Source organism: Acomys minous (assembly GCF_964271855.1).
Source record: "Acomys minous genome assembly, chromosome: 13".
Classification (NCBI taxonomy): Eukaryota; Metazoa; Chordata; class Mammalia; order Rodentia; family Muridae; genus Acomys; species Acomys minous.
In genome coordinates, this window is record NC_140495.1 from 18,848,299 (window position 1) to 18,862,185 (window position 13,887).

The 13,887-nt window shown below is 40.2% G+C and overlaps 1 protein-coding gene across 2 annotated transcripts in view; it reads left to right on the plus strand.

Moving 5' to 3' along the window:
- The window catches only part of DNAJC13 (DnaJ heat shock protein family (Hsp40) member C13), a 103,279-nt gene that overhangs the window by 34,080 nt on the left and 55,312 nt on the right, over positions 1–13,887 (plus strand). For both annotated transcript variants that reach the window (XR_014773444.1, XM_084751883.1), the window contains exons 7-20: positions 556–762; positions 856–951; positions 1,482–1,573; positions 2,552–2,718; positions 2,828–2,907; positions 2,995–3,164; positions 3,668–3,767; positions 5,284–5,391; positions 6,537–6,692; positions 7,457–7,513; positions 9,707–9,828; positions 11,179–11,254; positions 11,460–11,555; positions 12,926–13,069. Coding sequence is in view for 1 of the 2 variants with exons in the window: in XM_084751883.1 (XP_084608009.1) it covers positions 556–762; positions 856–951; positions 1,482–1,573; positions 2,552–2,718; positions 2,828–2,907; positions 2,995–3,164; positions 3,668–3,767; positions 5,284–5,391; positions 6,537–6,692; positions 7,457–7,513; positions 9,707–9,828; positions 11,179–11,254; positions 11,460–11,555; positions 12,926–13,069 (1,671 nt within the window). In the remaining variant the exon portion in view is untranslated. The remainder of the gene's footprint in view (positions 1–555; positions 763–855; positions 952–1,481; positions 1,574–2,551; positions 2,719–2,827; positions 2,908–2,994; positions 3,165–3,667; positions 3,768–5,283; positions 5,392–6,536; positions 6,693–7,456; positions 7,514–9,706; positions 9,829–11,178; positions 11,255–11,459; positions 11,556–12,925; positions 13,070–13,887) is intronic.

A 13,887-nucleotide genomic window follows, 5' to 3' on the forward strand; every position in this document is an offset into this window, starting at 1 on the left:
AACCATAGACATTTCTACCCTGCCCCTTGCAAGGTATCTAATGTAATTCTGGTCTTCAGGCACCCACTACAAATCTTTTTCCTTAGCTGTGTAACACAGCCTGAACAGTTGGTTTGTAGCGACAGTGCCCAATGATGATAAACATTCAAATATTCTTTAACATAATTTTTCAAGTAAACCACTATCTAAAACAGTTCAACATGGAGCTGCCTTAATTGAAATGAAATGCTGCCCCACAGTGCCCAACTACCCTCATAGGCTTAGGGCTCTTCCTTGGAAGAAGGAATGTTGTTTGGTACAAGTGATGATGGCCAGACCCTGAGAAGTATGGGATAGTGTCTGTTTGACTGAGTTAGCTTAAGGCTCTGTATTGTAGATTATGTGCTTTTTAATTTAGTTTTATCTTTTAAGTACAATAAACTGCTTATTTACCCAATACGTTCTGTTGCCTTTTTTCTTAAAAGTGTTACATTAATCTCGCTCATGTGTGTTGAGTAAATACAGTCCTGTTTTAGTTGTTTGAATCCTGACTTAGAAATTTCAAAATCTGTGCAGCATTTATTTGCATCAGAGCAAAGAGAAGAGATCATCAAAAGTGCAATAGAACACGCAGGCAACTACATCGGTATCTCACTGAGGATCAGGAAAGAGCCTTTAGAGTTTGAGCAGTATTTGAACCTTCGCTTTGGGAAATACAGCACTGATGAGTCTATCACATCTTTGGCAGAGTTTGTGGTCCAAAAAATATCTCCTAGACATTCGGTAAGAGCTGAGTGTTGAATATAAAAAACTTTTCTGGTATTTTGACAGCTTTCTTTAATAAATGTTAAGTTTATTTCCCTTCACTGTTTGAAGGAACCTGTGAAAAGAGTTCTAGCAGTCACAGAGACATGCTTAGTAGAACGAGATCCAGCAACCTACAACATTGCAACGCTCAAGCCCTTGGGAGAAGTGAGTAAGCCTTGTTGGCTTCAGTGAGCCAGCTTCCTACTGATAATCTTGATTCTGTTTCTGTTTTAATATTTACTCATTTCTAAGGAAGAGAAACAGGCCAGCGTAGTGGCTCCCACTTGTGAGCTTAGCACTTGGGGTTCGTGCAGGGGATCTGGAGTTCAAGGCCATCTTCAGCTACATAACAACTTCAAGGCTTGACTGATCTACATGAGGCTACACAAGTTTTGGGAAGCAGGAATAATCTGTATTTAATTATCAACCTTTGATTGATTAGTTTTAGGACAATGGAAATCATAACCATTACCTTCCTAATATGCAAAGAATGAAACTTCTATTTCCATAGTTGAATATGAAATTGGAATGAAAAATTTAAACAATTCTTAAATTCTGATATTATGAGCAGGTTTATTTATTTATTTATTTTTGGAATATTGACTTTATACGAAAAATGATGCCTAGTTTTTATAATGAAATACTAAACATTTAGGGGTTTGGGTAAAATTCTTGTTTGGATTTGTTTTTCTTAGGTATTTGCATTGGTTTGTGACTCAGAAAATCCACAATTTTTTACCATAGAGTTTATAAAAGGGCAAGTTCGGAAATACTCTTCAACAGAAAGGTAGGGATTATGTGCGCGTTTGCCCCCCCATCCCCTTCCTCCCACCCCCCCCCACCCCCCTTTTAAGTTTGTAATTTTGAGATCATAGTATGTACAGGGAAAAGGAATTGGTCGATCAGGGATTAAAAACAAAGATTATAATCTAGAACTTTGAAATGTTTAATTTGGTAGAAGGCATTGTTGCATATTTTCAGTGACCTCAGTTAACCTGGTCTATGTTCACATGCGTATCCAGAAGCTAACCCAGTCTAAATGAGGTTTGTCTCACTGGTGACTCTAGGTACTGGCAAGTTAACCGTCTTAGCAGAAACATGGTTACCATTTCAGAACTGGAAAAACCTAGAAGCACAGCATGTATCATGCATGAGCTTGAGTCAGTGCCCAGGATGTCCTGTATCCACACAGAGGGTAGCTCTTCAGCAGTGCAGACCCTGGACACTAGTACTTGCAGCGACGTAGGTGACCTTAAAAGCAGATGATGAGCAGTATAAACAAGACAAGGGAGACTACACATCGTATGGTTCTGCATTTTTTTAATTAAAAAAAAAAATCAAAAGTAGATGTATCACTTCAGTGATTTAGTCTTTGCAGATAGATACAAAGGCTTTGGTGGTGGTCAGAATTTGCAAAAACTGGATTATGATAACTGTCCAACTGTTTTAACTTACACAGAATTGTGAAAGATTTTAATGGAGTGAGTTTTGTTACTTGTATGTTAGGCCCAAGGAAAGCTCTTAAAGATAAACTTCAGGAGCACGGAAGCCACAGTGCTATCTACCTCTACAGGTCATAGAGCAGCAGTGGGTGAAGGACTGCTCTATGAGCCTGCCAGTCTGTCCTGGGACTCCGCTGTGCACGCTGCCCACTGAACCTCAGGATATCCCCTAGCACGTTACCTGCAGAAGGCCTGTGCCGCATCCACACCCAAAGTCCCCTTAAGTATCAAACCTAAAGCTTTTTACTTTTGACTTTCCTTAGAGATTCCTTGTTAGCTAGTTTGCTGGATGGAGTAAGAGCCTCTGGTAACAGAGATGTTTGTGTTAAAATGGCACCAACCCACAAAGGTCAGCGATGGGGATTACTCAGCATGCCTATAGATGAGGAAGTTGAGAGCCTTCACCTCAGATTCCTAGCTGCACCTCCTAGTAAGTACTTGAGTTAATGTAATTTTATTTTCACCCACCAGCATGACAGTAGTTTAAAATGGACTGCAAAGCTTTAAATCTCCCCATGCACCTTTTTATCTCTTTGTAGATGGTAACTTTGCAGATGCTGTGTTCAGGTTCAATGCTAACATCTCCTACAGCGGAGTCCTGCACGCAGTAACACAGGATGTAAGATGAGTCGTGTTGTACTGTGTTTGTTGTCACTGGCTTTTGCTGCAGGAACTCTTCTCCAACATTTACTCTTTGTTTGCCTAGGGTCTCTTCTCAGAAAACAAGGAAAAGCTAATCAATAATGCCATAACAGCATTGCTGTCTCAAGAAGGGGATGTCGTCGCTTCAAATGCAGAACTTGAGAGCCAGTTCCAGGCTGTGAGGAGGCTTGTAGCCTCCAAAGCTGGTTTCCTGGCTTTCACTCAGCTTCCAAAGTAAGTTAGCCAGAGAGCACTTGCTGCTTCATGTCCAGGGCCCTGTGTTGGATTGCCATGACTTTAAAACAAACCAACCAACCAACAAACAAACAAAAAACCAAAAAAACCCAATGCATATTGTTTTTTGAACTTCACATAGAAAATTTGAACAACTTAAAATAAGTAATTTATTTATGTCTGGCTAAATGTCTTACATATGATGATTTGGTAGTTTTTATTGTGGAGCAATGAAAAAGGAGGGGAGATGGAGCTGATGTATGGGCCGCATATTCACTAATAGTATCACTGGTTTCTGTGCTAATAGAGTTGAATAATTCTTTGCCTTTTCATTAACACTAAAATTTCCTGGTAAAACAAATAGAGTTAGGAAAGGGCATTCTAGAGGTGGGATTTAGAACATGTAACTGATGCCATGGCACTGCGGAAACTTAAGATGACTTGTCATTGTAATAATAATGAATGTTCTGATGGTCTCTTCTGGACTTGGTGTTTGTTTTAAGGTTTCGGGAGCGCTTGGGAGTGAAGGTAGTGAAAGCCCTCAAGAGAAGCAACAACGGGGTCATCCATGCTGCTGTTGATATGCTCTGTGCCCTCATGTGTGTGAGTACTGCTACATCCATACTTTCATTATCAATGGAGTCCATGCTTACACATTTCCTAAATTGCTCTCATGGCCATTTGTTTGTTCAGTTAACATATGTTAGCACATTCGATCTACTAACTGGTGTTTTGTGTGTTAGAAATAAAACTGTAGCTGTCTACATGTGCAGTGTAAAGCGGAGGCTGTGCACCACTGAGGAGCAGCACTTACTTAGTCTCTGGTGGTGAGGATGGTTCTCGGTGTTTCTCGATGCTGCCTGTGACCTGCATTTCAAACTGGAATAGAGATCTTTCAGTTCTGGGTAGGCTTTGCCTAGCATAGAAGGTGGCATGTCCAAAGGCAGGCATGAGAGGCCGCTAACTCTAACGTCATGGTTGGAGGTGTGTGTGGGATGGCGAGGGTGGGCAATTAGGACTTGAATGAAGCTAGAGGCATATGCAGAAATGGTCATTAAAAAGCCGCCTCTGTCAGAACAAAGAACTGCGGTTGTACATTTTAAGCCATCAACTAAAAGAGTTTTCAACAAGGAAGCAACCACATGAACAGGTTTGACTTTCAGAAAACCCACACTTGAGGAACATGGAGGAGAGCTGGTTGGCCTAACCGTTGTGTAGAGTGAGATGTTGAGCTGAGGTAATGACAGTGGCTGAAGAAGGAACACATAAAAGCTGAGTGATAGAGATGTAGCTCAGTGACATACTTACTGTGTGGAGAGAGTGCAGCTAGCTATTCAGTACTTGGAAGTTTCTGGTTTATCTCAGGGTTTTGCGTATTCTGTGGATTTTTCTGTGTGTCTCAAAGCTTTGTAGGCAATCTTAGTGATAAAGGACAGACATACATAGTCACTTGTGTAACATCTTATATTTATTCCCCCAAATGAATTAAACTTGATTCCAAATAAATATTGCTAAAGAATTAAACTAGAACATAAAACATCAATAGTGTGAAACAAGCTGAGTTCTTGACGGTGTTAGGCATTGGCTGTGTACACGCGCTCAGTCCCCACAGTCCTGTTTAAAGCTAGGGAAGGTGAGGCTCCAAGGACAAGCTCCCCGCCTTACCTGCCCCAGCCTCTGATTAGGTTAGGATCTGAGCTCTGCTCTGACCACCAAGCAGGCATCAGCACTGAAAGGACAGTCACCTTGGGAAAAGTACTTGCTGCTTTGACAGTTTTAGCACTTGCTTTTCAATTCTAAGTTTTATCATTTCAAATCTAAATTATACAATTCTTGGGATGGGTTGTTGTCCTTTTGGTGAGAAGGCCTGTGACTGTGAGGAAGAACGTTGCCTGTGCAGTGCGTGTATAGCAAGAACGGGTTTGGTTACTTGCCAGGGAGATTATCAAGTCTGATCAGACACGAGAAGCTGTCAGCTCTGCTTCTCATCACTCCCGGCTGTGGGATCTCAAGGCTAGGGTTTCTAATTGCTTTCACATGGAGCGAACATTTCTGTAGCTGCTGTTTCTGTGATGCCAACCCAGAACATTACTTATGAACTTCACTCTTTAATCAACAGCCCATGCATGATGACTATGACTTAAGACAAGAGCAGCTAAACAAAGCTTCTCTTCTCTCTTCAAAGAAGTTTCTGGAAAACTTATTGGAGAAATTTAATTCCCATGTGGTAAGTTGTAAGTAAACTTTTCTTTATGGGAGATGCCATACAGAGATTTCCTAGAAGTGCAATGTGGATTTATTTTTGTCACAAAGCCCATCCTTTTAAATGGTCAAATGGCCACAGTTCATCTTTGTCACTGTAACAAAACACTCATGTTATTTTATTAGCTAATATAGCAACTGAAGATTTAGCTACTTGATATTAGCTAACCTAGCAAATGGAAAAGGGCACCAGCAATGCCTTCAGACTTTTATAATGATATTTCAGATTGTTTTTCTTCCTTAAAACAAACAAACAAAACAAGACAAAAGATGTCATGAAATAAATTATTCTAAGAATAAGTCTCACTGTAACCAACTGCCAGTTTCCCAGGCACTGAACATCATAAAGTCTGTGAACACAAATTGCCCCATTTTACAAATATTGTTAGATTGCTTTTCTTTTTTCCCCATTTTTATTTAATGTGTGTGGGTTTTTGCCTGCCTGTATGTCTGTGCCACATGGGTGCACGTCTGTGAAGGCCAGAAGAGCTCATCAGATCTCCTGCGACTGGAATTATATGCACTTGTGAGCTTAGCCATCATGTGGGTGCCTGGATCGAACTCAGGTTGCCTTGGAGCACAACAAATGTTGTTAACTGCTGAGCCAGCTCTCCAGCCCAGTGATTGATTGCTTCATTGATTCATTGCTTGCTTGCTTTTTCACTCATTTGCACATTAACTTTAGTTAGAATGCACATTTGAGAAATTTAGCTTATTCTCTTGAGGTTAGCCTGAATTTTGTTTGTTTGTTTGTTTTTATTTTCCAAAACAGGGTTTTTCTGTGTATCCCTGGCTGTTCTGGACTCACTTTGTAGACCAGGCTGGCCTCGTACTCCTCCCGAAGTGCTAGGATTACAGGCATGCACGTGCACTAGCACGCCTGGCAGTTTGCCTGAATTTTAGTCATATTCTTTTGAAGATGATAAACAATGGGTTTAATATATTAGCTAATAAATAAGTACTCAAGCACCATGAAAATTTGAATCTCTGTTGAGCATTGAGTAACTGTTTATGTCTGACACCCAGAATTAAGAGAAAGGAACTCGTGGTTGCTGTGTTGGAGCGGAAGCCCCTGCGTCTATTTCTAAGCAGTGTGCTGCTTTCTTTCAGGATCATGGGACTGGTGCCCTAGTAATTAGTTCACTCTTGGACTTCCTTACCTTTGCCCTCTGTGCTCCATACAGTGAGACAACCGAAGGGCAGCAGTTTGATATGCTCTTAGAGATGGTAGCCTCCAATGGAAGAACCCTTTTTAAACTTTTTCAGGTGAGCTTGAATGTCCCTTGTCTAATGACTATGTTGTGTGAATGGCTACATTAAGGATGACTGCTCTCCCAACCCTTTGCAGTGCAGGATCCTAATTTAGGGCCTCGCCTGTATATACTAGGCAAGCACTCTGCTATGTGCTCCACCCACAGCTGGGTCAGAGTGTTTTACATTGTGTGGATGTGTGTGCTTGCATTCGCTTCCATTGTGACATTGTGGCCTTGGAAATCACTTGTCAAGAGGTTTTTAACCTGCAAGTTTCTTGGTGTTTCATGTAGCGCTCTCCTCATGCTCTTGACCATTGTTGTATATTCTTAGCCAGCCTAGATGTAGCGAAAAGCTTACTTCTTTCTTTGGTGGGCTTAGAGTTCCCTTTCTTTACAAATGTCCCAGTAATCAAGGTGAATTTTTGCCAGATTGTTTATAAGTACTGGAAAGCATTTGTTATTTCATATGATGCTCTAGTATCTATTGTATTTATACATGTGTATACATATTCTATGTAAATATTTGTGATTTTAGTGTTGTTAGTGCTTGATGTAAGCCATTTACATTCAGGCAACTATAGTCTATTTTGTTATTCACGTGAGTGCTGCCTGTTTCCTGAGATGTATCTTTTCTTAATTAGTTTTCCTAGTTAATTGCTGTCCCTAACTTTGTGGCTTACAACCTTAACACATTGTGTTTGTTCCTCAGGCATAACAGCTAACGGTGTCAGATGAAATTCTCTTTTATTCACTGATGCTTTCCCCTTCTTTTTAAAGCATCCTTCCATGGCAATTGTAAAGGGAGCTGGATTGGTTATGAAGGCAATCATAGAGGTGAGAGAATAATTTTGAAATCTTAAAGTCCCTGGACTGTTGATTGGTTCTTTTAGTTGAAGTTGACAACATTGCCCTTCAGTCTTTGATGAGAAGCTTTTTATTCTCAGGAAAGAAAAGTAGTTTTATAATTTTATTCAGTTTGAAGGTAGAGCTCATACTGAGAATGAACTTAACGCTGCTGTCTTCAGATACTGGGCTCACACCTTGCTTATTTGTTGTGACATCCAGTCAGCTTTCTTTCCTGATGCTTTCGTTGATGTTGGCGAGTTCTTTGAGCTTGAGGACTGAGGCTATGCAGGGATCTGCTGTGGGAGAGTTGATGAGGAAAGGACGTCACTGGCAACAAAAACTCCTTCAGCTGGGGGCATAAGGACTCATTGTAGCCATGAGATGCTGCCTCTGCAGGCTCAGTGCTTTAGCCTTCTGTTCTTTAAAAGATGAAGTCCTGGGCTGAAGAGATGGTTGTGTGGTTAAGAGCACTATTTGCTCTTACAGAGGAGTCTGGTTCAGTTCCCAGCACAGCAGTGTTTCAGTTTAGTTCCTGGGGACCTATTGCCCTCTGCTGGCCTCTGTGGGCACTGCATGCATGTGGTGCAAAGATAATGTACAGACAAAATACCCATACACATAATACTCAATCTTTAAAAAATTTTTTTGAAAGGTAAAATCATAGTTACTAAATAGAAGCTGCATTCTATGATGTTTATAGTGACTTCAGTCTAAATGGCTTTTGAATTCCTGTATTTTTCTGTCATACTAGCAATTTGGATAAAATATAAGAGATTCTGTTCATGACAAAATTTGACTGTTAATAAATGCACAAAAACAACTTGATAAAAAGCAAATAATTAGTTTGCTCCTAAGTATTTTATAGGTAGAATAAGTAAAGAAAGAAGGAAGGAACGAACAAAGGAGTAGATGTTGAACTGGCTAGAATATCGAAGTTGGCTTTTGTTTATATTGTGGTGTTTAGGGTATATATACATGATGAAGTCTAATTTTTCTTTAGCTAATAGGTTCTTTGCTTCGTTTTCAGTTTTAGAAATGGAACCACATTCTTTACTCCTGCAGAGCCTCTGGCAAGCAGACACAGTTAGGACCCAGTTAGGACCCTGATTATCATTCCTATAATAGAACCATTTATCCTTCATAAACAAGGCGCTGACTTTGAGGTTTCACATACAAATCACACAGTAAATATATATCAGCGATTGGAGCTCATGTCTCTGAAAGATATAATTTATGCACACTCTTAGCAAGTAGGTCAAACATTGAAACTTGAAGAAATGTTGTGATATATAGGGGGGAAAACACAAGTAACAAATAAAAATAACCTATTTTTATCACTGAGAAATACATTAGCATCTTGGTGAATTTTACCTCCTTGCATACTAGCCAAAATGATGCATGTGGTCTGGCACTCTGAAGACAGGAGCAAGCGGATCTCTGAGGTCAAGGTCAGCCTACTTGATACAGCAAGTTCTAAGTCACCCAGGGCTATATATGGAGACCCTTTCTTTACAACAATAAAATGATGTGCACGCACACAGTGCTGGGTTCCAGGCATGCACTTGTCTCCTGTGTTAGGTAGTTGTCTTTTTCACTCACAGGAACATCACATTGCTTTTTGGAGCCATGAGTCTTTGATTATCTTAATTATCTAGTAGTCCTGGTGTGTTGCTGTTGCCAAAATGAGTCTCTATTCGGCAGTAGAAGTGGAATAAAGTCACCCTACATCACCCTGTCCTTAACCATGTTATTGGCCTGTAAAAGACTGTGCGGTAACAGCAAAAGCAAGCTTGACTTGCATGTGTCTTTGTTCTTTGTTCTTTTTTATTTGTTACTGCTATTCTCCCTAAGCCACCCTTCCTTGTTATTAGCTGATAAATACTCTAGAATAGTCATCCTACTTTTAATCTTACATTCAGCAAAGCATAATTCATAAGGTAAATTTAGCTGAAAAACAAACCTCATTTCAAAGACAGTATCTTTAAAATTAGCTGCAGCCCCTGGTATTTCTTTGGGGTATCTGCAAGGCCCCCTCTCTTTCTTTCTTTCTTTCTTTTTTTCTTTCAAAATAAATTGTGTACTGCCTGAATCTTTGTGTAAAACTGCAAGGTTGGTTTTATAAAGTTCAAAGCATTTGTTCTAGATTGCTGTTTTAGGGACCATCTTTCCCTTTTCCCAAAGGAAGGTGACAGAGAGATTGCTACTAAGATGCAGGAGCTTGCCCTAAGTGAGGGCGCCTTACCTCGACACTTACACACTGCGATGTTTACAATCAGTTCAGATCAGCGCATGCTTACGAATAGGTAAGTTGCTTGATTCCCTATAAATTAACTTTCTATTTAGATTAGATTTGAATGTTGTGTAAAACAAGAGCATTGGGTTTACAAGTTCCATTTTCTTCTGATCCACAGTTCCATGAAAGTTTATGCCGGAATGATCATTGTCCCTGTTCATAGATAATTTGGGATAGGGTTAGGCTAGGAAGAGCTGGGTCCTTCTTTCATTATCATATCAGAATCTTGATTCACAGTTGTGGGATGAGAGTGTAGAAAAGACTGTCTACACTTACTACTAAGTGTGTAAGTCCTCACGACAGGTCCAGGCCATTTATTTCCTGGGACTGTTTGTATCACACAGCCTCACATGGGAAGCGCTCAGTGTTAATTTTTAAGTAAATTTGGTCAATTAAGCACTCTACTTTTTAAAGAAAGAAAAGAGAAAGGGGGAAAAAATCTTAAATGTATTGCCACCAAACTAGGCTTATTCAAAATCTCTCATCAACCATCTTTCTTCTAATAGTTACTTAAGGGAAAGAAGCATAAATTGCTTTGTTTACTGGACTTCCACCATTTTAACTTTATTCTGATATATGAGCCACTCAGTTATCCAGAGCATACCTGATTCTGAAATTACAGATTTGACTTTATAAAGAACAGCATAATTACTCATGCATGTTTTGTCACTACTTGTTTTACAAATTAACTGTATTGGATCAAACTAATTGGTTTGTGAGCATGCACATATTTTAATTATTGCTTTCTTTAAGTGGGTAAGAACCTGCGTCATGCTCATGCCATTAAAAACTCAAGACAGTCATATGGCTCACCTGGAAAAGGCACTGGCCAGTAAGCCTACCAAGCTAAGTCCAGTCTCCTGGACCCATATAATGAAAAGTGAAAACCAACTCTACAGATTATCCTGGGCTCTGTGACCCATGCACACACAAACACACACAAAATAAATCAGTGTGAAAAAAAAAAAAGAGTCATGCTTTAAAAAAGTTAGTATGGCTAGCAGGGAAGCACTTTAATTTGGAGGAAACTCCAAAATATTAATAGTTAAAATAGTATCTCAGATTCTTCTTCAAATGCATGTCTGTCTGTGAGAGGGGGCCAGAGCCCCTGGACCTGGAGTTACAGACAGGTGTGACCTGCCATGTGTGTGCTGGGAATTGAACCCAGGTTCTCTGGAAGAGCAACCAGTGCTCTTAATTGCTGATCCATCTCTCCAACTCAAATTCTTCTTCATTGTATATTAATTTTTGATAGTTTTTAACATCTGAATTGTTTATCTGTAGCCATATTTATAATTATGAAACTTTCTGTTCTAGCTGAGCTAAAGCAGAAACCTTTCTCAACGTCTGCTTTTTTCAGACAGCTAAGCAGACATCTAGTGGGACTATGGACAGCTGACAACACAACCGCCACAAGCTTGTTGAAACGCATTTTGGTGAGTTCGCTGAAAAAATGAAAAGCTTCTATGCCTGTCGGACTGACAGACGCTAATGATGTTATCTACAGCCTAACTGAGAAGCATGCGCTCTAGGACATCCACAGCGTTGCCCCAGTGGCCAAACTGTATTAGTAACAAGTATGGGCTTTGAAGGCTGAGTTTTCTTTTATTTTGAAGAATGAACTTTGTATTTTTTTGTTAGCCACCGGGCTTGTTGGCATACCTGGACAGCTCAGATACAGTTCCAGAGAAGGATGCTGACCGCATGCATGTCAGAGACAATGTGAAAATCGCAATGGCAAGTATACACTGCAGACTCTAGAGCTACCTTGAGTCTGGGCGTTATATCTCATAAATATAGCTGTTGCAAGTTGTGCAGCTAATTAACTTAATGTACTCACAGACATATGTACATGTCACCACAATCTAATTGTATTAACGATGGTATGTTTTTCCCTAAGCCAACATAAGATAGTACATTTAGGAATTGCTTTCTTTAGAAATTTCAAGTGTATAAGGTATTTTATAAAGAATAAGGAATTGATCACTACTGGTAAAAGGGATAAATATGGAAAAAAGTTACTTATAACTTTTCCTCTTTCAATATCACTGTTAATTATTGTCTTGAGCTGGGTGTGGTGGCACACACCTTTAATCCCAGCACTTGGGAGGCAGAGGCAGGTCGACCTCTGTGAGTCTGAGGTCATCCTGGTCTACAGAGTGAGTCCCAAGACTACAGAGTGGGACCCTGACTCAGATAGATAGATAGATAGATAGATAGATAGATAGATAGATAGATAGCTAGCTAGCTTAGTGTCTTATCCCTGAGTAAATCACGGTAGCATTTCTCATGCTGCTGTGTAGTGCTTCTCTCATCATCTTCTTCAGTCCCTGCTCCTGAGTTTGTGTTTACCCCGTTTGTATCTTTTCAAAACAAATCGTAGTGCAATGTACGTGGGGAGGCTAAGGTTTCTTTTATACAAAGAGAAGTTTTCACTTCTTGTTTCTTCATATTTGAAATAGTATGATCCAGCTATACATAGTTTTAAGATAAATATTGTAAGGATCCAGAGGAAGCCTCACAAACCACTCAGGCACCTATCTCAGTCAGATATTGATGGTTTATTGAATGCACACCCCAAGACTGATTGCAATGAGGGATCTAGTCCATGCTCTGGATGACCCTCGCCCCAATGTTCTTCAGAGACAGCTTATAAAGGCAAAACCTGAAATTAACCCATAATGGCAGAGGGTGGGGGGGTTGGCACAACATGGGACACAGACGGCAGTGAACATGGTGCTCAGCTCTGACTCAAGTTATTTTTGCTATCTAGACAAATCTGTTTTAACTAACCTTGAAGTGAGACTAGCAGTTGGGGCTGGCTTATTGTTGGAGAATTTCTAAGAACAGCGAAGCCATGAAGTAAGCAAGGCCATAGAATATGCCGAGAATAACAAACCCATTGAACATGAACATAGTTAATGGTCAGCCTGACCTTACAGAGAGCTTTCCCTGTGTCAGTAACAGATCGAAATGAAAAGGCTGGTGAGCCTGGGACAAACAAATATGCCTTTAGTTTTACTAAAGGAGCAGGCCTATGCAGGAGCAAAGTGGGTCCTAACAAATATGAAAATAGGTATATAATGAATTTCTATATTATATTACAGGATCAATATGGAAAATTTAATAAAGTTCCAGAGTGGCAAAGACTAGCTGGAAAAGCTGCCAAAGAAGTTGAGAAGTTCGCCAAAGAAAAAGTGGACCTTGTGTTGATGCACTGGAGGGATAGGATGGGCATTGCTCAGAAAGAGGTAGGTAGAGGTGTGAGTGTGTGTGCACGGGAGAGAGGGGGAGGTAAGTAGGTGTGTAAATAAGGAAAAGGAGGCCATGAATTTGAAAGAGAGCAAAGGGTTGTGAAAGGAGAAATGATGTAATTATATTCTCAAAAAATTACTTTTAAAAAAGAGGTAAGCCAGGTAGTGTTGGCGCACACCTTTAATCCTAGCATTTGAGGAGCAGAGGCAGGTGGGTCTCTGAGTTTGAGGCCAGCCTGGTCTACAGAGTAAGTGCCAGCACAGCCAGTGCTCTACAGAGAAGCACTGTCTTGAAAAACCAAGACGACGACGACGATGATGATGATGATGATGATGATGATGGCGGTGGTGGTGGCAAGTGTGTCCTAGATCAGATTCATTGCAGTTCACAGATGTGTTATTCAGGTATTTCTGACAGAATACTCAAACCTTAAAAATTCATGTCACCCAATTCTGATTTGTTATTTTCCTCAGTTACTGGTTTTGGGAACGAGTGGTTAAGGTTTTAGTGAGATAGCATCAAGCTACTCTTAAATTTCCTCCTTTGTAGTCATTCCGGTTTTCATGTTTTGCTTTGCACATATAAAAATACAGCGCACTTGTTCGCCCATTTTATTGAGAACCATTTATACTGTTTAACTAAATGCATTGTAAACTTTTTGATAATATTCCTTGAACCAAAGTCAGCTGTGAAGTTTTAGTGTCTCTAGCACACGCTACAGAGGTCCCTGCAGCCTGCATGCGTCCTGTCACGGGTGGCGCAGCTCCTCCAGAGCTGACCTACTCTGGTTTTCTAATGGCACCTAACATTGTTT